The 13,845-nt window shown below is 33.3% G+C and overlaps 1 protein-coding gene across 4 annotated transcripts in view; it reads right to left on the bottom strand.

Moving 5' to 3' along the window:
* Positions 1–13,845, bottom strand: part of pns (DENN domain containing pinstripe) — a 56,973-nt gene that overhangs the window by 25,847 nt on the left and 17,281 nt on the right. For 3 of the 4 annotated variants that reach the window (XM_069818506.1, XM_069818504.1, XM_069818505.1), the window contains exons 2-7: positions 10,929–11,038; positions 10,676–10,846; positions 9,867–10,123; positions 7,616–7,887; positions 5,111–5,289; positions 1,159–1,301 (exon numbers count right to left, since the gene is read on the bottom strand). In XM_069818506.1, coding sequence (XP_069674607.1) covers positions 1,159–1,301; positions 5,111–5,289; positions 7,616–7,887; positions 9,867–10,123; positions 10,676–10,846; positions 10,929–11,038 — 1,132 coding nt within the window. The remainder of the gene's footprint in view (positions 1–1,158; positions 1,302–5,110; positions 5,290–7,615; positions 7,888–9,866; positions 10,124–10,675; positions 10,847–10,928; positions 11,039–13,845) is intronic. The other variant, XM_069818507.1, reaches the window with a different exon arrangement.

Here is a 13,845-nt window from a genome sequence, read left to right as displayed (position 1 = left end):
TAAATAGTGGGGTTAACATACAAGTATGGCCAGCTGCGACATGCTCAGCCACCAAGAAGCAAAACAACGCGACAGTGGTCAGAACATATAATAGAAGTCCTGTACATTTATATAACATGTATCATCATCACAATAAATTTCTCCAGTTTAGGTCATTTGACCTGCTCTGTGTGATCAAGTAATGTGGAGATGATGTTGACCCTTTCACCTTGTTGTTGGTCAGCCTTCATATATATATATATATATATATATATATATGTAGACACACATACACACACACACACACACACACACATCACGAATTCATTATGTTTTAATTCTGATACAGGGCATGCAGTTTTACCATCGCGCATACATACTTTGGACAATGATTCTAGTTTGAATAGAGTTATTTCAGTTCTTTCTTACAAACCTCAAACTTTCTACCTTTCTACAAGAATTTGTCTTGAAATATTTGAAAAAGAGAAATAAACTAAGAACCCTTATTGTTTAGACTTACATATTTTTCACTGATCAACTTTATAACTACTTCTTTACTGTATTAACATTAGAAAATTACCTGGCTGACTAGTTTCGAAGGGATATTCTTCATTGTTCGAAGCCTAGTTGGAGGTTCCATGCTATCTTCTGGTTTTCTGTTGTGGCGTGGTGTGTTCATAATTGTGTCGAAAAGGATATGTGTTTTGAAATTGAGTTAAGTGTTTAGGATTGGGTGTGTTTTTGTATGTTTGTAAATTTTATATCATACTAGAGTGTCAAGTTTCTGGTTTTTTGGCTGGATGTGTAGTATTTTCATGTCAGTGTCTATGTTGCTGTAGTTGTGATTGGAGTTTGTGATGTGTTCTGCATAGTATGAATTGTTGTGTAGTTTGATTATGGCTGTGGTATGTTCCTTATAACACAGTAAAGAAATTATAAAGTTAATCAGTGATTATACAAGTGTTAAAAGTGTGTATCTAACAATGAAGAATCAATACATATTTTTGTTTTAATTTTTATCATTAATTTAAAACAAAGATTATCTCGTGGTCTGAGGCAATAAATTATGAAATAGATTTTAAGGTTTCACAATCAATTTTGATTAAAACATATTAGTAGATTCATAAGGTGTGTTCACTTAATTCTACGTCAGCAGGACACAACAAAAAGTTAACTCACCTGTCGAGTTGTCCAACATTGATTTTATGCTTTGTGAGCAGCTCTACTAACTCAGAGACAAACTCTGCACGTTGTGGAAAACTTGGCAATTCCTCTGGTAACTGAACTGTCTGATTATCTATGTCCACGTAGCATAAGTTTGCCTACAGACACAAGTAATAAAGTCATATAAATGTTCAAGTAACTTGTCAATGTATGTGCCACAATATCCCATTTTTCAGTAGGATACAAATAATATCGCACGAAAATAATACGTAAAATTTTATTTTTCATGTAATGTTAGATATCAACCCACTGGTACAAGCTATGGATGCAAGTTTGTTACGCATCTAACTAAAATATCCATGTGTCCTACATAGCACTAAATAGCCACAGAAATGTCATATAGTGGAGCTTCGAGCATGATATCTCGTCATTAATTAATTCCTTCAAACTGTGATGGTTATTGAAACAATGACAACCAAATAATTTAAATTCATATTATAAGGAAAAATCATTCCAAAAATAAAAATTCTGTATCACATATTTTATTTCATTTCATTTCATTTCATTTATTCATTTTATTTGTTTTTTTTTTTGTTTTTTTTTTATTTTTATTTATTTATTTTTTTATTTATTATTTTTTTTTTTTGCAAAAATGCTTCACCACTAGTGTCCTCAGACAGTAGTAATTTGGATTGAAAATCTAAGGCTATGCTTGAGTGTGGGTTCCAATCCTGATTGGGCTGATTATCTGGTTAGATTCTTTCCAAGATTTTTCCTAACTGCAAGACAAATGTCAAGTAATCTCACAGCAAATCCTCGGGTTGATATAGCTAAATGCTATCTCATTACTACTATTTCACTGACAAGCATAGTAAGTCTTGACGTTGCACTTGCTTCTGGAATATAGAAAAAAGAAAAAGTAAATGCTCCATTTTCAACATAATGTCATCATGAGCTTCCTTCTTGACACTGGTAATCTTTTCCCTTCTTGGAGCCATTTTGCATCAAATAAAACCACCGCTATAGCTGAAAACATTCAATAAATTCTACTGATAGATATAATGCAGCTCCTGAATAATCAACTGCGAAAATTGAATCACTGAAGTCTAAGGCTGGGTAGTAAATGATGGTTAGTGGAAATGATAATTTATTGAAGACAATAATAATTGAAGCTCCACTGTGTTCTATAATGATTCAAGAACATATCTAACAGTCTCTTTTTCTTTTTTAACGAACAAAAACAGATTTTATATTTTCAAATAAAATATAATGACTAATTGAAACAGCAACAGTTTATTAAAATGTTGAATTTTATAAACAGAAACGAACAAAATCCTCTTCCATATTATAAAACTTAAGTTTACACCTCATACACGAGTTACATGACAAACTAGTTCAAGAAGTGTTTACAGACATTTTATTGCCATATTTTACAATCGGGCTGCTGAGACTTCCATGTAACAAGAACACATTTACTTAAACAAAATACACTGCAAAATACTAGCACTATTCTTACACTTTAAGTTCACCTACTATAAAATGAAATTTTGAACAAACAGTACCTTCTCTTCTGTGACAGACTGGACGACGATAATAGGAAGAACAACATTGAATCACTTTAATAGAAAGCTAGAGAAAGAACGATGCAAATGAATTTTTAATTGTCATTCAACAACAACAACAACAACAGTTCATCTACTATAACTCTGGTATTAATTTACAACTTCTGTAATCCCAGTAAATATCTCCACTATTAATTTACACTTATATTTATAAATGTACACTTACATAATATAATAATAAAAATGTTAGTGCTACAGAAACCTTCAACTTGTATTTCAAATTTTGTAACAATTTCTTTCCAGTTTGAAAGAAAACTGTTAGATGCTGTGAAATTATTTTTTTGCAAGTAGAAGCCAGTGGAACAAAATAAACAACTCCTGATTTCTATATGCATTATTGCACAAAAAATTTTATGCATATTATGCAATTTTCTAATTTCAGGTGTAGAAGTACACTGAGGCTTTGTTACAACACGATAATCTGAAATGCTTGTGAACAATGGTTTACAGTAAATTTCAGGTATTATTTCCATAGCCTCAATAGCATAATCAAAACTTAAAAACTACCCCTAGAGGGGACTTGTTAACTTGTTAACAGACAATTAGCAGAACGGAACTGAATTCTCCTCTTATAACTGTCACAATTGCAATCTCTGTTATACATTACGTAACCTGAACAATGGTCATCATTTCTTTTCAATTCAAGTCTCTTTTGGGGGCCACTTTTTCGTCAGTTTTTAATATACCTATCATTTGTAATAAAACTGCAACGTATGTGCCAAGATTTAAGATTCAAACTACCCCATAAATTTCCTCCTATTATAATAAACACATACTTCAAATCTGTTATTAAACAATCAAATGTTTTATAATAAAAATATTGTTAAATATAGTAAAACCAAACTTATTTTCTTCAATACCGTGTTTAGAATGTCAGAAAATGCAAAATTTTCATACGTTAGATTAAGATTTATTTTTGTTCAAACGATCCTATATAAACTATAGAAAGTAATAATTGTCTTCTTTTTTTTTCCAATGGCTGAATATTGTCCTAAGCCATTAATCCTCTTGCTTCCCAAATATAATTCTACAAGATCTTGTCTTAAACTATAGAAAGTAGGTAAACGTAATATATTTTTAACAAATATGATGAATGTATCAATACGAGTATATTTTAATTGGTACTGTACTCATTTAGTTTTAGAGTGCATTTGATGCAAAAGGTCTCTGTCGGTCTGTTGACTTTTTATATAACACTATTAACACTGCAAGTTTTAACGACTCGAGAAGTTTTCAGAATTTTCGCAACAACCTTAGGATCTCATTTCTACTTTCCTAATGCAATCATATGCAAAAAAAAAAAAAATAATAATAATCTGTTCATGCGAAGCAGTGGGCTTCAGCAAAATATATTAACTTTTAACTTTGCCTGGAGCCCTCTATGGTCAATATAGAACAATAAACATTACTTCGCATCATACGAAGCTATGCCAAGGATTTATCATCCTCAAAAATCTATTACCTTTGGCTAGGATTGAATTCTCAAACTCTGGATCAAATAGCAAGTATGATAACCATTAGTCCACTGAAGATAGCTTTATTAACTTTATTTTTAATTACCGTAAATTAAATTCATGCTGGCTATGGATAACACAACATTTAAGGTATAGCTTGGGTACAATATAGAAACCACAATTCCTGTTAGAAAGTGAATATAAGTTATGAATGTGTCAATGTAATGTCCCCTATGATTTTAGTGGAGAGAGGTTTAGAATCATGCTGACTCCAATTTTATGGAATTTTGTTGTGCGTTTGTCTAGTAGTATTAAGGAGATTAAATATGGACACTGGGGAAACTTTACTGAGGGTTATTATAGACGTAAATTAAATTTATCTATCAAGTAGAAGATGTAAAGTATTTTTTGATAATGTCGCCAGGCTGTATTTCGACATTTCTGGTCTTCTTGCCTGGCAGTGGCCTAGGTATAACTCTCTTCTGAGATTGGGGTGTCTGGGAAATGAAGCTACATTATCCCGATGATGATGATGATGATGATGATGATGATGATGATGATGATGATGATGATGATGATGATGATGATGATGTGGCACCAGGAGAGGTCTTAAATCTAAACTTAACCTAAATTCCAGACCATGGACGAACACAGGAATAACTCCCATTAAGGAAAAATTTCAGGAATTGAACCCGGAACCTCATGAACTGTAGTAAGAAGCTCTGACCACTAGAGGCTGGTCAAGATGTAAGATATATATCTTTCTATTCACTGTAGAGAGAGAGGGAGGAGGAGAAAAGGGGAAGAGAGCAAATAAGCTAATAAGAGAAAACAGTTATGTAACTTTATGTATATAAGAGATGTAACAGTAAATGAACAAAATGAACTGACCTCGCTAGCAACTTTGAGCTGTGACTCACTACAGCTATGGAGGCCCATTACAAATGGAACAGGAGCATCCAAAAAGTGCTGCAATGATGAAGGTAGAATTGGAACATACACATGCTGCCATGAAAAAGGGAACAGCAGAGCAGTTACAGACTCAGCTACCAGCATCAAACGATGGTAGTCTGTAAACAGAAAATTTTTGTCAATACTGGTACATATTTTTCAACACATTTACGTACAATAGTTGTTCTCACTTTAACCCAGCTGTAAACGAAAGCAAGTAACAGATTAAGTATGATTTTATCCCCATGGCAAAGTAAAATCAGTAACACTTGAGATCTAATTTAACACGTCTCCAGCCATATTTTTTGTAATACTGATTTAAATGATTGATTTAGGACTAAACTTAAAACATTACGATGAGCACGAGTACTCAGGCTGTTTTACATTGGTAGAGTAAAAATGATAGTAACCACGGTAAGTAGTAAAAATTTGAACTGTTATCCTCTTGTAAATAATTGAGAAAATAATTAGTGAAGATTACTAGCACTAGTAGTTAGCATAAGACAATAGGACAGCACTGCTGATCAGTAACTGTACTATTCTCTTCGCCCCTCCCCCCCCATCACATTTTCCAATAATACAGTTGAAAAGTTCTCCACAGTAATGTTGCAATAGCACCTGCAGTGCCCATAAAACAAGGGGGTGGGAATCTCTTAATAAAAGGTCTCCTAAATTTCCAGTACTTCTTAATGTAGTTCAATTTTTTATATTCTAAAACTGATATTATACTGAATGAAATACAGAAAAAGCAATGAAGTGTCGAAGGGAAGGGAAGGGAAGGGAAGGGAAGGGAAGGGAAGGGAAGGGAAGGGAAGGGAAGGGAAGGGAAGGGAAGGGAAGGGAAGGGAAGGGAAGGGAAGGGAAAGTTTTTTTAGTACACGATTTCTGTATATCTTGTGCACTAATTAAGTTGTATATGAATAGTTACTTTACCAAAATGGAATAGTACACTAATAAGGCAAGTAAATAGCGCTAGTTAGGAAACGGATTTATAAAATCCAATTTAGTACTTTTAGGAGTTTATATAAAATTAATAAGTAATAATTTTAATTTTAGTAAATATTGCATTTTAGGAGGTATTCATGTACAAAGAAACTGGTGCTGACAATGAGTGTTACTGAGCTGAAGACTCAAATTCTATCAGTAAAAGAGACTGATTGCTGATTGGTCAGTTTCATTTCGCATAAAAGGAATGTATTGACGCGAAAACTAATTTGTAAGCTCTTGCCTAACCTGAACAACCTACTATCTCTTTTATGTTAGGATGGAACTTCGGTTCCAGGAAATAAATAAAATCCTCTTCCCTCCTCTTCTAAGACCAATATGGAACGAACTTGCCAGACCAATTTTGTCTACAGGATAATTTTTTAATAGAATTTTGTAGTTTTTGGTGCTGTAAAGTGGGGCGACTTTGAACGTCGAGATGACTTTGAACAGTAATTTAGCACCTTTCCAAATTAAATGCTGTACCCTATTGCAAAAAAACTGAACTAGTTTATTGACAACTTAAACAGTTTTTTCGCAATTGGGTACAGCATTTAATTTAGAAAGGCGCTAAATTACTGTTCAAAGTCACCTCGGCATTCAAAGTCACCCCACTTTACAGTGTATTTTTTAATTTTTGTATTGATATTTTTATTTTAAATTACAGTACGCAAAATACTAAAATGGCACTTTTCAGGCACAAATATAGTTTTTAGTCTTTTATAGGAGTTAGTGGATCATTTAGGCGTTTTAAGTGCTATAGAATTTTATTAGGGGGATCCTGCGTCCATGAAACATAGAGATATTTGAATAATGTAGCCTACGTCTAGGAGGTAGCAAACAAAATAGGTAATGGTACAGAACTAGAAATCCATATCCTAGTGGTAGTTATTGTTCTGTTCACACGGCATTTAAAAGTTCCATGTTGGTTCCATTGTGGTGTATATTTTTTAAGTTTTCATCTTCTTGTAAAATGACAAAGTTTTAATTTTTCGGAATTGCAAACCATCTTCAGAAACGTAAGTAATAAAATTACAGAAACAGACAATCGAGATGATGAAACTACACCCAACATATTTAGCCCAAAATAATATGGATGATGATGATGATGGGGGGGGGGGAGGAGGAGGAGGAGGAGGAGGAGGGAAGGAAAAATAAGAAGTGGAGAAAGAGAAGAAGAGAATGAAGAAATGGTGGAACAGGAAGATGACAAAGATGCTTATTCATTACCTGAAATCTTTCTGGGATAAAATCTTTAAAATACCTAGTGATATTTTGTTTTAATGAATGTCGCTGAAATCTTATGGCCTACTATAAAATATATTTACCTCAATCATTTACATTATTTGTTTATGACAGGATTAAAATAAAAAAGAAACAGTATAAATTCAGCACTATTATGGATATGTTTCGTCACTTTTAAGAGTAAAATGAAAGAAGTTCTTTCTTTTATCACATTACCTGAAGAGCATAGAAGCACTTGATGCTCTAACAATACACATGTGAAGAGCTGTATAAGACAATCTACTCCAAGTAACGTGAATAATTCTCTCAGAGAGAAGTCAAACAGAGGCAGCTCCTCAATGGAACCTGGTCGCTGGATAACAACGCTATCTGCCAAGGGGCACGAGAATCGTATACTGCGTCCAGGTTGTGGTGTTGGCACCTCGTACAATAAGTTATGTACATAGCTTTCTATGCTGAGTTGTCCTGGACATGGGGCAGACACCAACCTACAAACAACGCAATTACATTTTTTTCAGCATTTGATTTCAAAAGTACTACCTTAAATATAAGCATGTCCATACAAAAACAAACATCAGACACCTACATTACAATAATAACTGCTCATGTGCTTTGAAATACTAGTCCGTAGTAAAATAGTGCCAATACAGAGTTAATTAACAACAATTTATCAAGTCGAATTTGTATAACTTTTGTACAAATAGGCCTATGTTATATTTTGTAATGACTTCTAGCAGATAGGCCTACTCAAGACAAGTTTTCCTGTGTTTTAATTTAATTTATTTGGTTATTTAACGATGCTGTATCAACTACGAGACTTCTAGCAGATAGGCCTACTCAAGACAAGTTTTCCTGTGTTTTAATTTAATTTATTTGGTTATTTAACGATGCTGTATCAACTACGAGGTTATTTAGCGTCGATGGAATTTATGATAGTGAGATGGTATTTGGCGAGATGAGGCCAAGAATTCGCCATAGATTACCTGAAATTTGCCTTACGATTGGGGAAAACCTCGGAAAAAACCCAACCAGGTAATTAGCTCAAGCAGGAATCGAACACGCGCCCGAGCGCGATCGGCAGGCAAGCGCATTAGCTGACAGAGCTACACCAGTGGCTTCCTGCGTTTTAACTTTGTTCTATTATATAGATTAATATTCTGTAAAACTGAAATTTAAATATTACAAAATTGTGTGAGCTATGGCGGAAACAAATCAGAGAAATAATTTATTTGACATCCTTCATTTAGCAAGAAAGTAGGTTTATATAATTCACATTTATATCTTTCATAATGCATACATTAAGAAATTATTTCAAAGAACTTGAACAAATTATTTAGATCAACGTCAGTTTAGTGATTTAATTATTGCCATTTCGATAAATTCTGCAGTTTTCTGGATTGAATTAACGATTATCGAACTGTTGCTGCAAATATATTACATATACAAGAAAGACTACCAAAAGCGAAGAAATAACGAGTAAAGAAAAACATTTTAAAATTTCTAAAATTTATAAAGACAAATATATTTTTTCATATTTATGTGCTAAAATAAATGAAATAAATCAAATTTAATAACGTGTAAGAAGTATGGGTCTTACGCAATATCTATGACAGAAACTAGTATGCAAGAACGAATGTGAAGTTGTAGATAATCGCAAATATATATTCGCAATATGACAGTGATTAATTCGAAGGCACTGCTTGTAGAGTTCCGAGACATATGCAGCAAACATGTAATACGAAAGTGAAACCTGTGTTTTATGACTGATTATATATCAATCTACAGAGACATAGGATTTTTATTAACAACCACAATGAATCAAAGAACATAAAAACACTAAGTCAATTAATTACGGTATATAAAAAATAAAACGTAAAAATTATACCTTCAGGCACTTCTTAAATGAGTAGTAAACTTCGTTGTAATGACGTATAACAAAAAAGTATGCACGCATGCTTGTGTGTTAATAATTACGTTTGACCTTAATTAATATCATAATAAACGAGTGAAAACTTTTTGTTGGCTGCTAACATCTCTGAAATTGTTAATTAAAACCTTCCTGCGCTTGTCTAACAAAGGAATTTCATACATATAGCGAATATCTGTAAGGCGGGTTTTGTTTCTCATGACAGGATGAGGGTATAACCAGCTGAGTTTAATTTTGACATGGCTATAAATTTGGGCACAAAACTCTTTTACGTGCTATAATTGTAATTAATGTAGACAGGGAAGGTAAATTACGATAAAAGATTATTTTATGTGCCGCAATTCTACCTTCTACATTTACTCATCTTCGGAAGGATGCCATGCTAAGGAAAAAATGGATTAACTAGCAGACAAATGTAAAGCCAAAAGCCACTATCCTCCTATCTGTCAGAAAATCAATTGCTTGCAGTAATTAACATTTTTGTCATACCAAGTAAAACGAAAAATTGTGATATACAACAGATTATGAAATGAAATTTACCTGTGAAGTCCTGATAGAAACTTCCTGGCAGCATACACATATGGCAGTTGACATATTAAAGCAATACTCTTGCTGACGTATAATGTATCCTTAGTTGTATCATAATAACTTTGTGCTGCACCTTGTTGGTGTGTTGACAGTTTAAAATGGCGTGGTAGAGACCGAGTATTATGTGCATCATGTCCAAGACCAGCTGCACGACTCCTTCGACTACCGCTTCCAATATGACTGCTGGATAACTCCGTGAGATGCATTTGCTTGTGTTAAAAAAGTATGCTTAATTATACACCACAAAACAAACTTCTTCGTCTAATAAATCCATCATAAAATAAAGTATAATTTAAAACTTCTGGCTTAATTCTGTTAGGTTAAAAGTGGAAATGAAATAGAGAGGAAGGTGAAGTGGAGCCAGAAGAGGATGAGACAAACTGCCAGAATCAAAAGGAAAGGTACGTTAGGAAATTAAGAGAAAGAGGAAGAGAATAAGAATATGAAGAAAATGAGTAGGAAACAAAGCTGAAGGATAAAACCCTAAAAAAGGAATGGGAGAATGAGGATAAGGAAGGCAAAAAGAAGAAAAATAGGATGAAGAGGAAAACAGAAGAATAAGGAGGGGAAAAGAAAAAATGGAATGAGAAAGAGTAGAAAAAGACAAGAAAACCATGTGCGGATGTTCACACAAGCTAGGTACAACTAGGAGATTCCTATCTTTTCCTTTTATACAATTAATGTTGATAGCAATGTCCTTAAAGTATTACAACAAACCAAAAACTTCACATTGAAATCGAAAGAAAAAATATCAGTGTTACCTGTAAGACTTGCATAGCCGAGCAGATCTTGCGATTGCGCACCTCCTCATAAAATACAAAGCTAAAACCGTAGCTGCGACGTCCATCCTCTCGTGTAATGACAAAACTATGGAATTGTGGTTCCAAAGAATGCTTCTGTGTGCGGAACCGCAGGCCATGTGGCAGACATAACTATCCGAAAAATGACACAGGTTATACTATATTAATCATTATTTTCCCAAACAGAATGTTCCACATTATTGCTGCAACTCACCATGCCAACTGCATTCTTATCGAAAGGATTCCACGCCACTGACTCAGGATAGTAACCCAACACTTGACATTTATATGAACGATCCAAAGGTGTTGATTCCAGATTATCACCTGTCAAAAATTGTTATATTTCACTGTTTGAATATGATAATACTGTATTTTAGTTTAATATTTACTTAATGTATATATTTCCAAGTACTGTACAATAGGCAGCATAAAATTCAATATTGAAGCTTTTCATTCTCATGCGTGAATTATGTGAGAAAGTCTTATCGTAACATATGTGTGTAGAAATTAAAACCCATGAACTACTAATAATGGTAATCACTACTCATTTCTATAGCAGATTATTTTTTCCTGGTTTTATTTAGTTTCCATACAAGTGCACATACATCTAGATCATATGGAGACTAAGAGGAAGGCAGAAAATAGGAAAGACTGCAGATTGCTGGATTTACAGTGATAGACCTAACCTTGGGCAGAAAACTACGAATTAATTAATAATTATTACAAGTGCCAGGATAGCACATTCGAATAATCCACGAATTTATTTATTTATTTACTTATTTGTTTATTTATTAGTTAATTAATTAATTAATTTATTTATTTATCTCAAATTTACATTACTGGGAAATTTCACATACACGCAATTATAAAGTCCAGAGTAAGCACGAAACTGTGTATTGTATTCAGTGACAGAGATTTGGGCTATACCTCTTCCATCATTTGATGGAATTCTCAGGCCATCCTCGAGGAATTAAAAAAAAGTCTTCTGGATTTACTTGGTAGTTATCATCGTCAAGGCCAGCTGTTTTAAACTGCGGTGAAGATTACAAGGAATAATAATTTTCTGCTAAAATGATTGAAGGTATTACGGGAATAAGTTCATCTACAGCAGTTTAACTTCTTCTGTCAATAGCCTGAATTTTTATAGTTCCTGCCAGTAATTTCTGTGAAGACTGTCTGTAGATAGTAATCATGCATCAATTAGAATGTCTTTAATAAAGGTCTATTATGCCCGTAATCATTTATCTTCCAATATAAAACTATTTGTCGTTTTCTCGAGCAGTTTCTGAAATATGTTAATAATACACTCTGGATTTTGTAATTTATATTTCAATTTTTTAAAAGAATTATTTTACATATTTTATTATTTCTGATTACCTATTACCTTCACTATTATTATTATTATTATTATTATTATTATTATTATTATTAATTTCAGTCGCTAAGAAAGTGTTCTAATTGCAAGCTAAGTAATCAATAGATATATGAATATAACTTATTTGATGATATTGATTCTGTAGTTACTTTCGAATATATTGAATATGGCAACTAAGATATTTACGAATTTGAATTCAGTTTCTAAGACAGGCCACATGCAAGTTGGAGTTATTAATTTTAACTTTGTGGAGAAATAGCAATCAAAAGTTTATCTGCAGTTTTCTCATTCAATGACTGCGTTCTTTCACGTATAGTGAATCTCTAACACACAGAACCCTGGCTTTACTTCCCTTTCGAAAGAAGCCATATATATTCATATACGGTTCAATGTTAAATCACATCTTCCAATAATCCGTCTCCATCCATCTCTATTGTTCCACTGGCCCTCCTCCAGTGTACAGAGTAGGCTACATTTTACATTTTACACGCGCGTAGGCATGCAGTCTGGGAAGAATATTGAAAGAATCAAGATTAAAACGCTCGTTCAATTAGGATCATGAAGATTTTGCGTCTACATGGTGCGCCGTTGCTTGAATGCATAACATTGAAAAAAAAAGTTGAACCTTGTAGATGCACATTAAGATGTTTTTGGTCTTCCTCTCTTGTGCTTACCTTGACGTATCCATTCCAGTATGCTTCTCTGTAGTTGTTGCTCTTCTATCCGTTTTACCTGGCATTGTTAACTGTTTCATTCTAATGTAGTCCAAAATTTTACTAATATTTATATTCATTTTTTGTCTGATTGTATTTTTAGTAGTTATTTCTTCTAGATATACGAGCCGCTCTGCGCCAAAAATCCATTTCTCTAGCAAGTAGTTTTAATTTTTTCTTTCCTTTAGTGACCAAACTTCTCCACTCTTCATAATACTATTGCACACCAGAGATTGTTTAATTCCTTAAAATCTATCACCTCCTGTCGGATTTGAACACTTAACTTTGGCTCAGATTGTGAGCATTCATTACACACACTTTAAATTATGAAAGAGAAATGAATAAATAAAATATAAAATTATACAATACTGATATACCGGTACCGAATACATTTGAACAACGAATTTTGGGTTCGCGTGTGTATTTACAATAATAAAAAAGAGGAAGTTAATCTACATTCATTTATGCTGCAGTTTATTAAAAAAAAATGCCGTACGCAAAGGTTAAAGCTTATCTGCAGGGCAAGACCCTAAGCGTAAATAAATACTGATGATTGCTATCTCATAATTCCCTAACCACTGGCCTCACTCCAGAACAGTACAAAACGAAATAAACAGAAACAAGATTATATATAATTCCACAAATAATTTACGACACTCCATTTGTTACACTTATAATCCTACGATGAACAATACTTTTCTCGAGTTTCCATAACTAATAACAATAAGTAATAACTCAACTTTAAATCCATTATTTAACGCCACTGTAACAACTGCGCGATTATTTATCATAAGTGAAGTTGGTGAAGTGTTTTTTTTTAATTTTTTATTTTAGTAGGTTATTTTACGACGCTTTATCAACATCTTAGGTTATTTAGCGTCTGAATTAGATGAAGGTGATAATGCTGGTAAAATGAGTCCGGGGTCCAGCACCGAAAGTTACCCAGCATTTGCTCATATTGGGTTGAGGGACAACCCCGGAAAAACCTCAACCAGGTAACTTGCCCCGACCGGGAATCGAACCCGAGCCACCTGGTTTCGCGG

The sequence above is a fragment of the Periplaneta americana genome, chromosome 2, assembly GCF_040183065.1.
Source record: "Periplaneta americana isolate PAMFEO1 chromosome 2, P.americana_PAMFEO1_priV1, whole genome shotgun sequence".
NCBI lineage: Eukaryota > Metazoa > Arthropoda > Insecta > Blattodea > Blattidae > Periplaneta > Periplaneta americana.
This window is presented reverse-complemented; position numbering and strand designations above follow the sequence as displayed.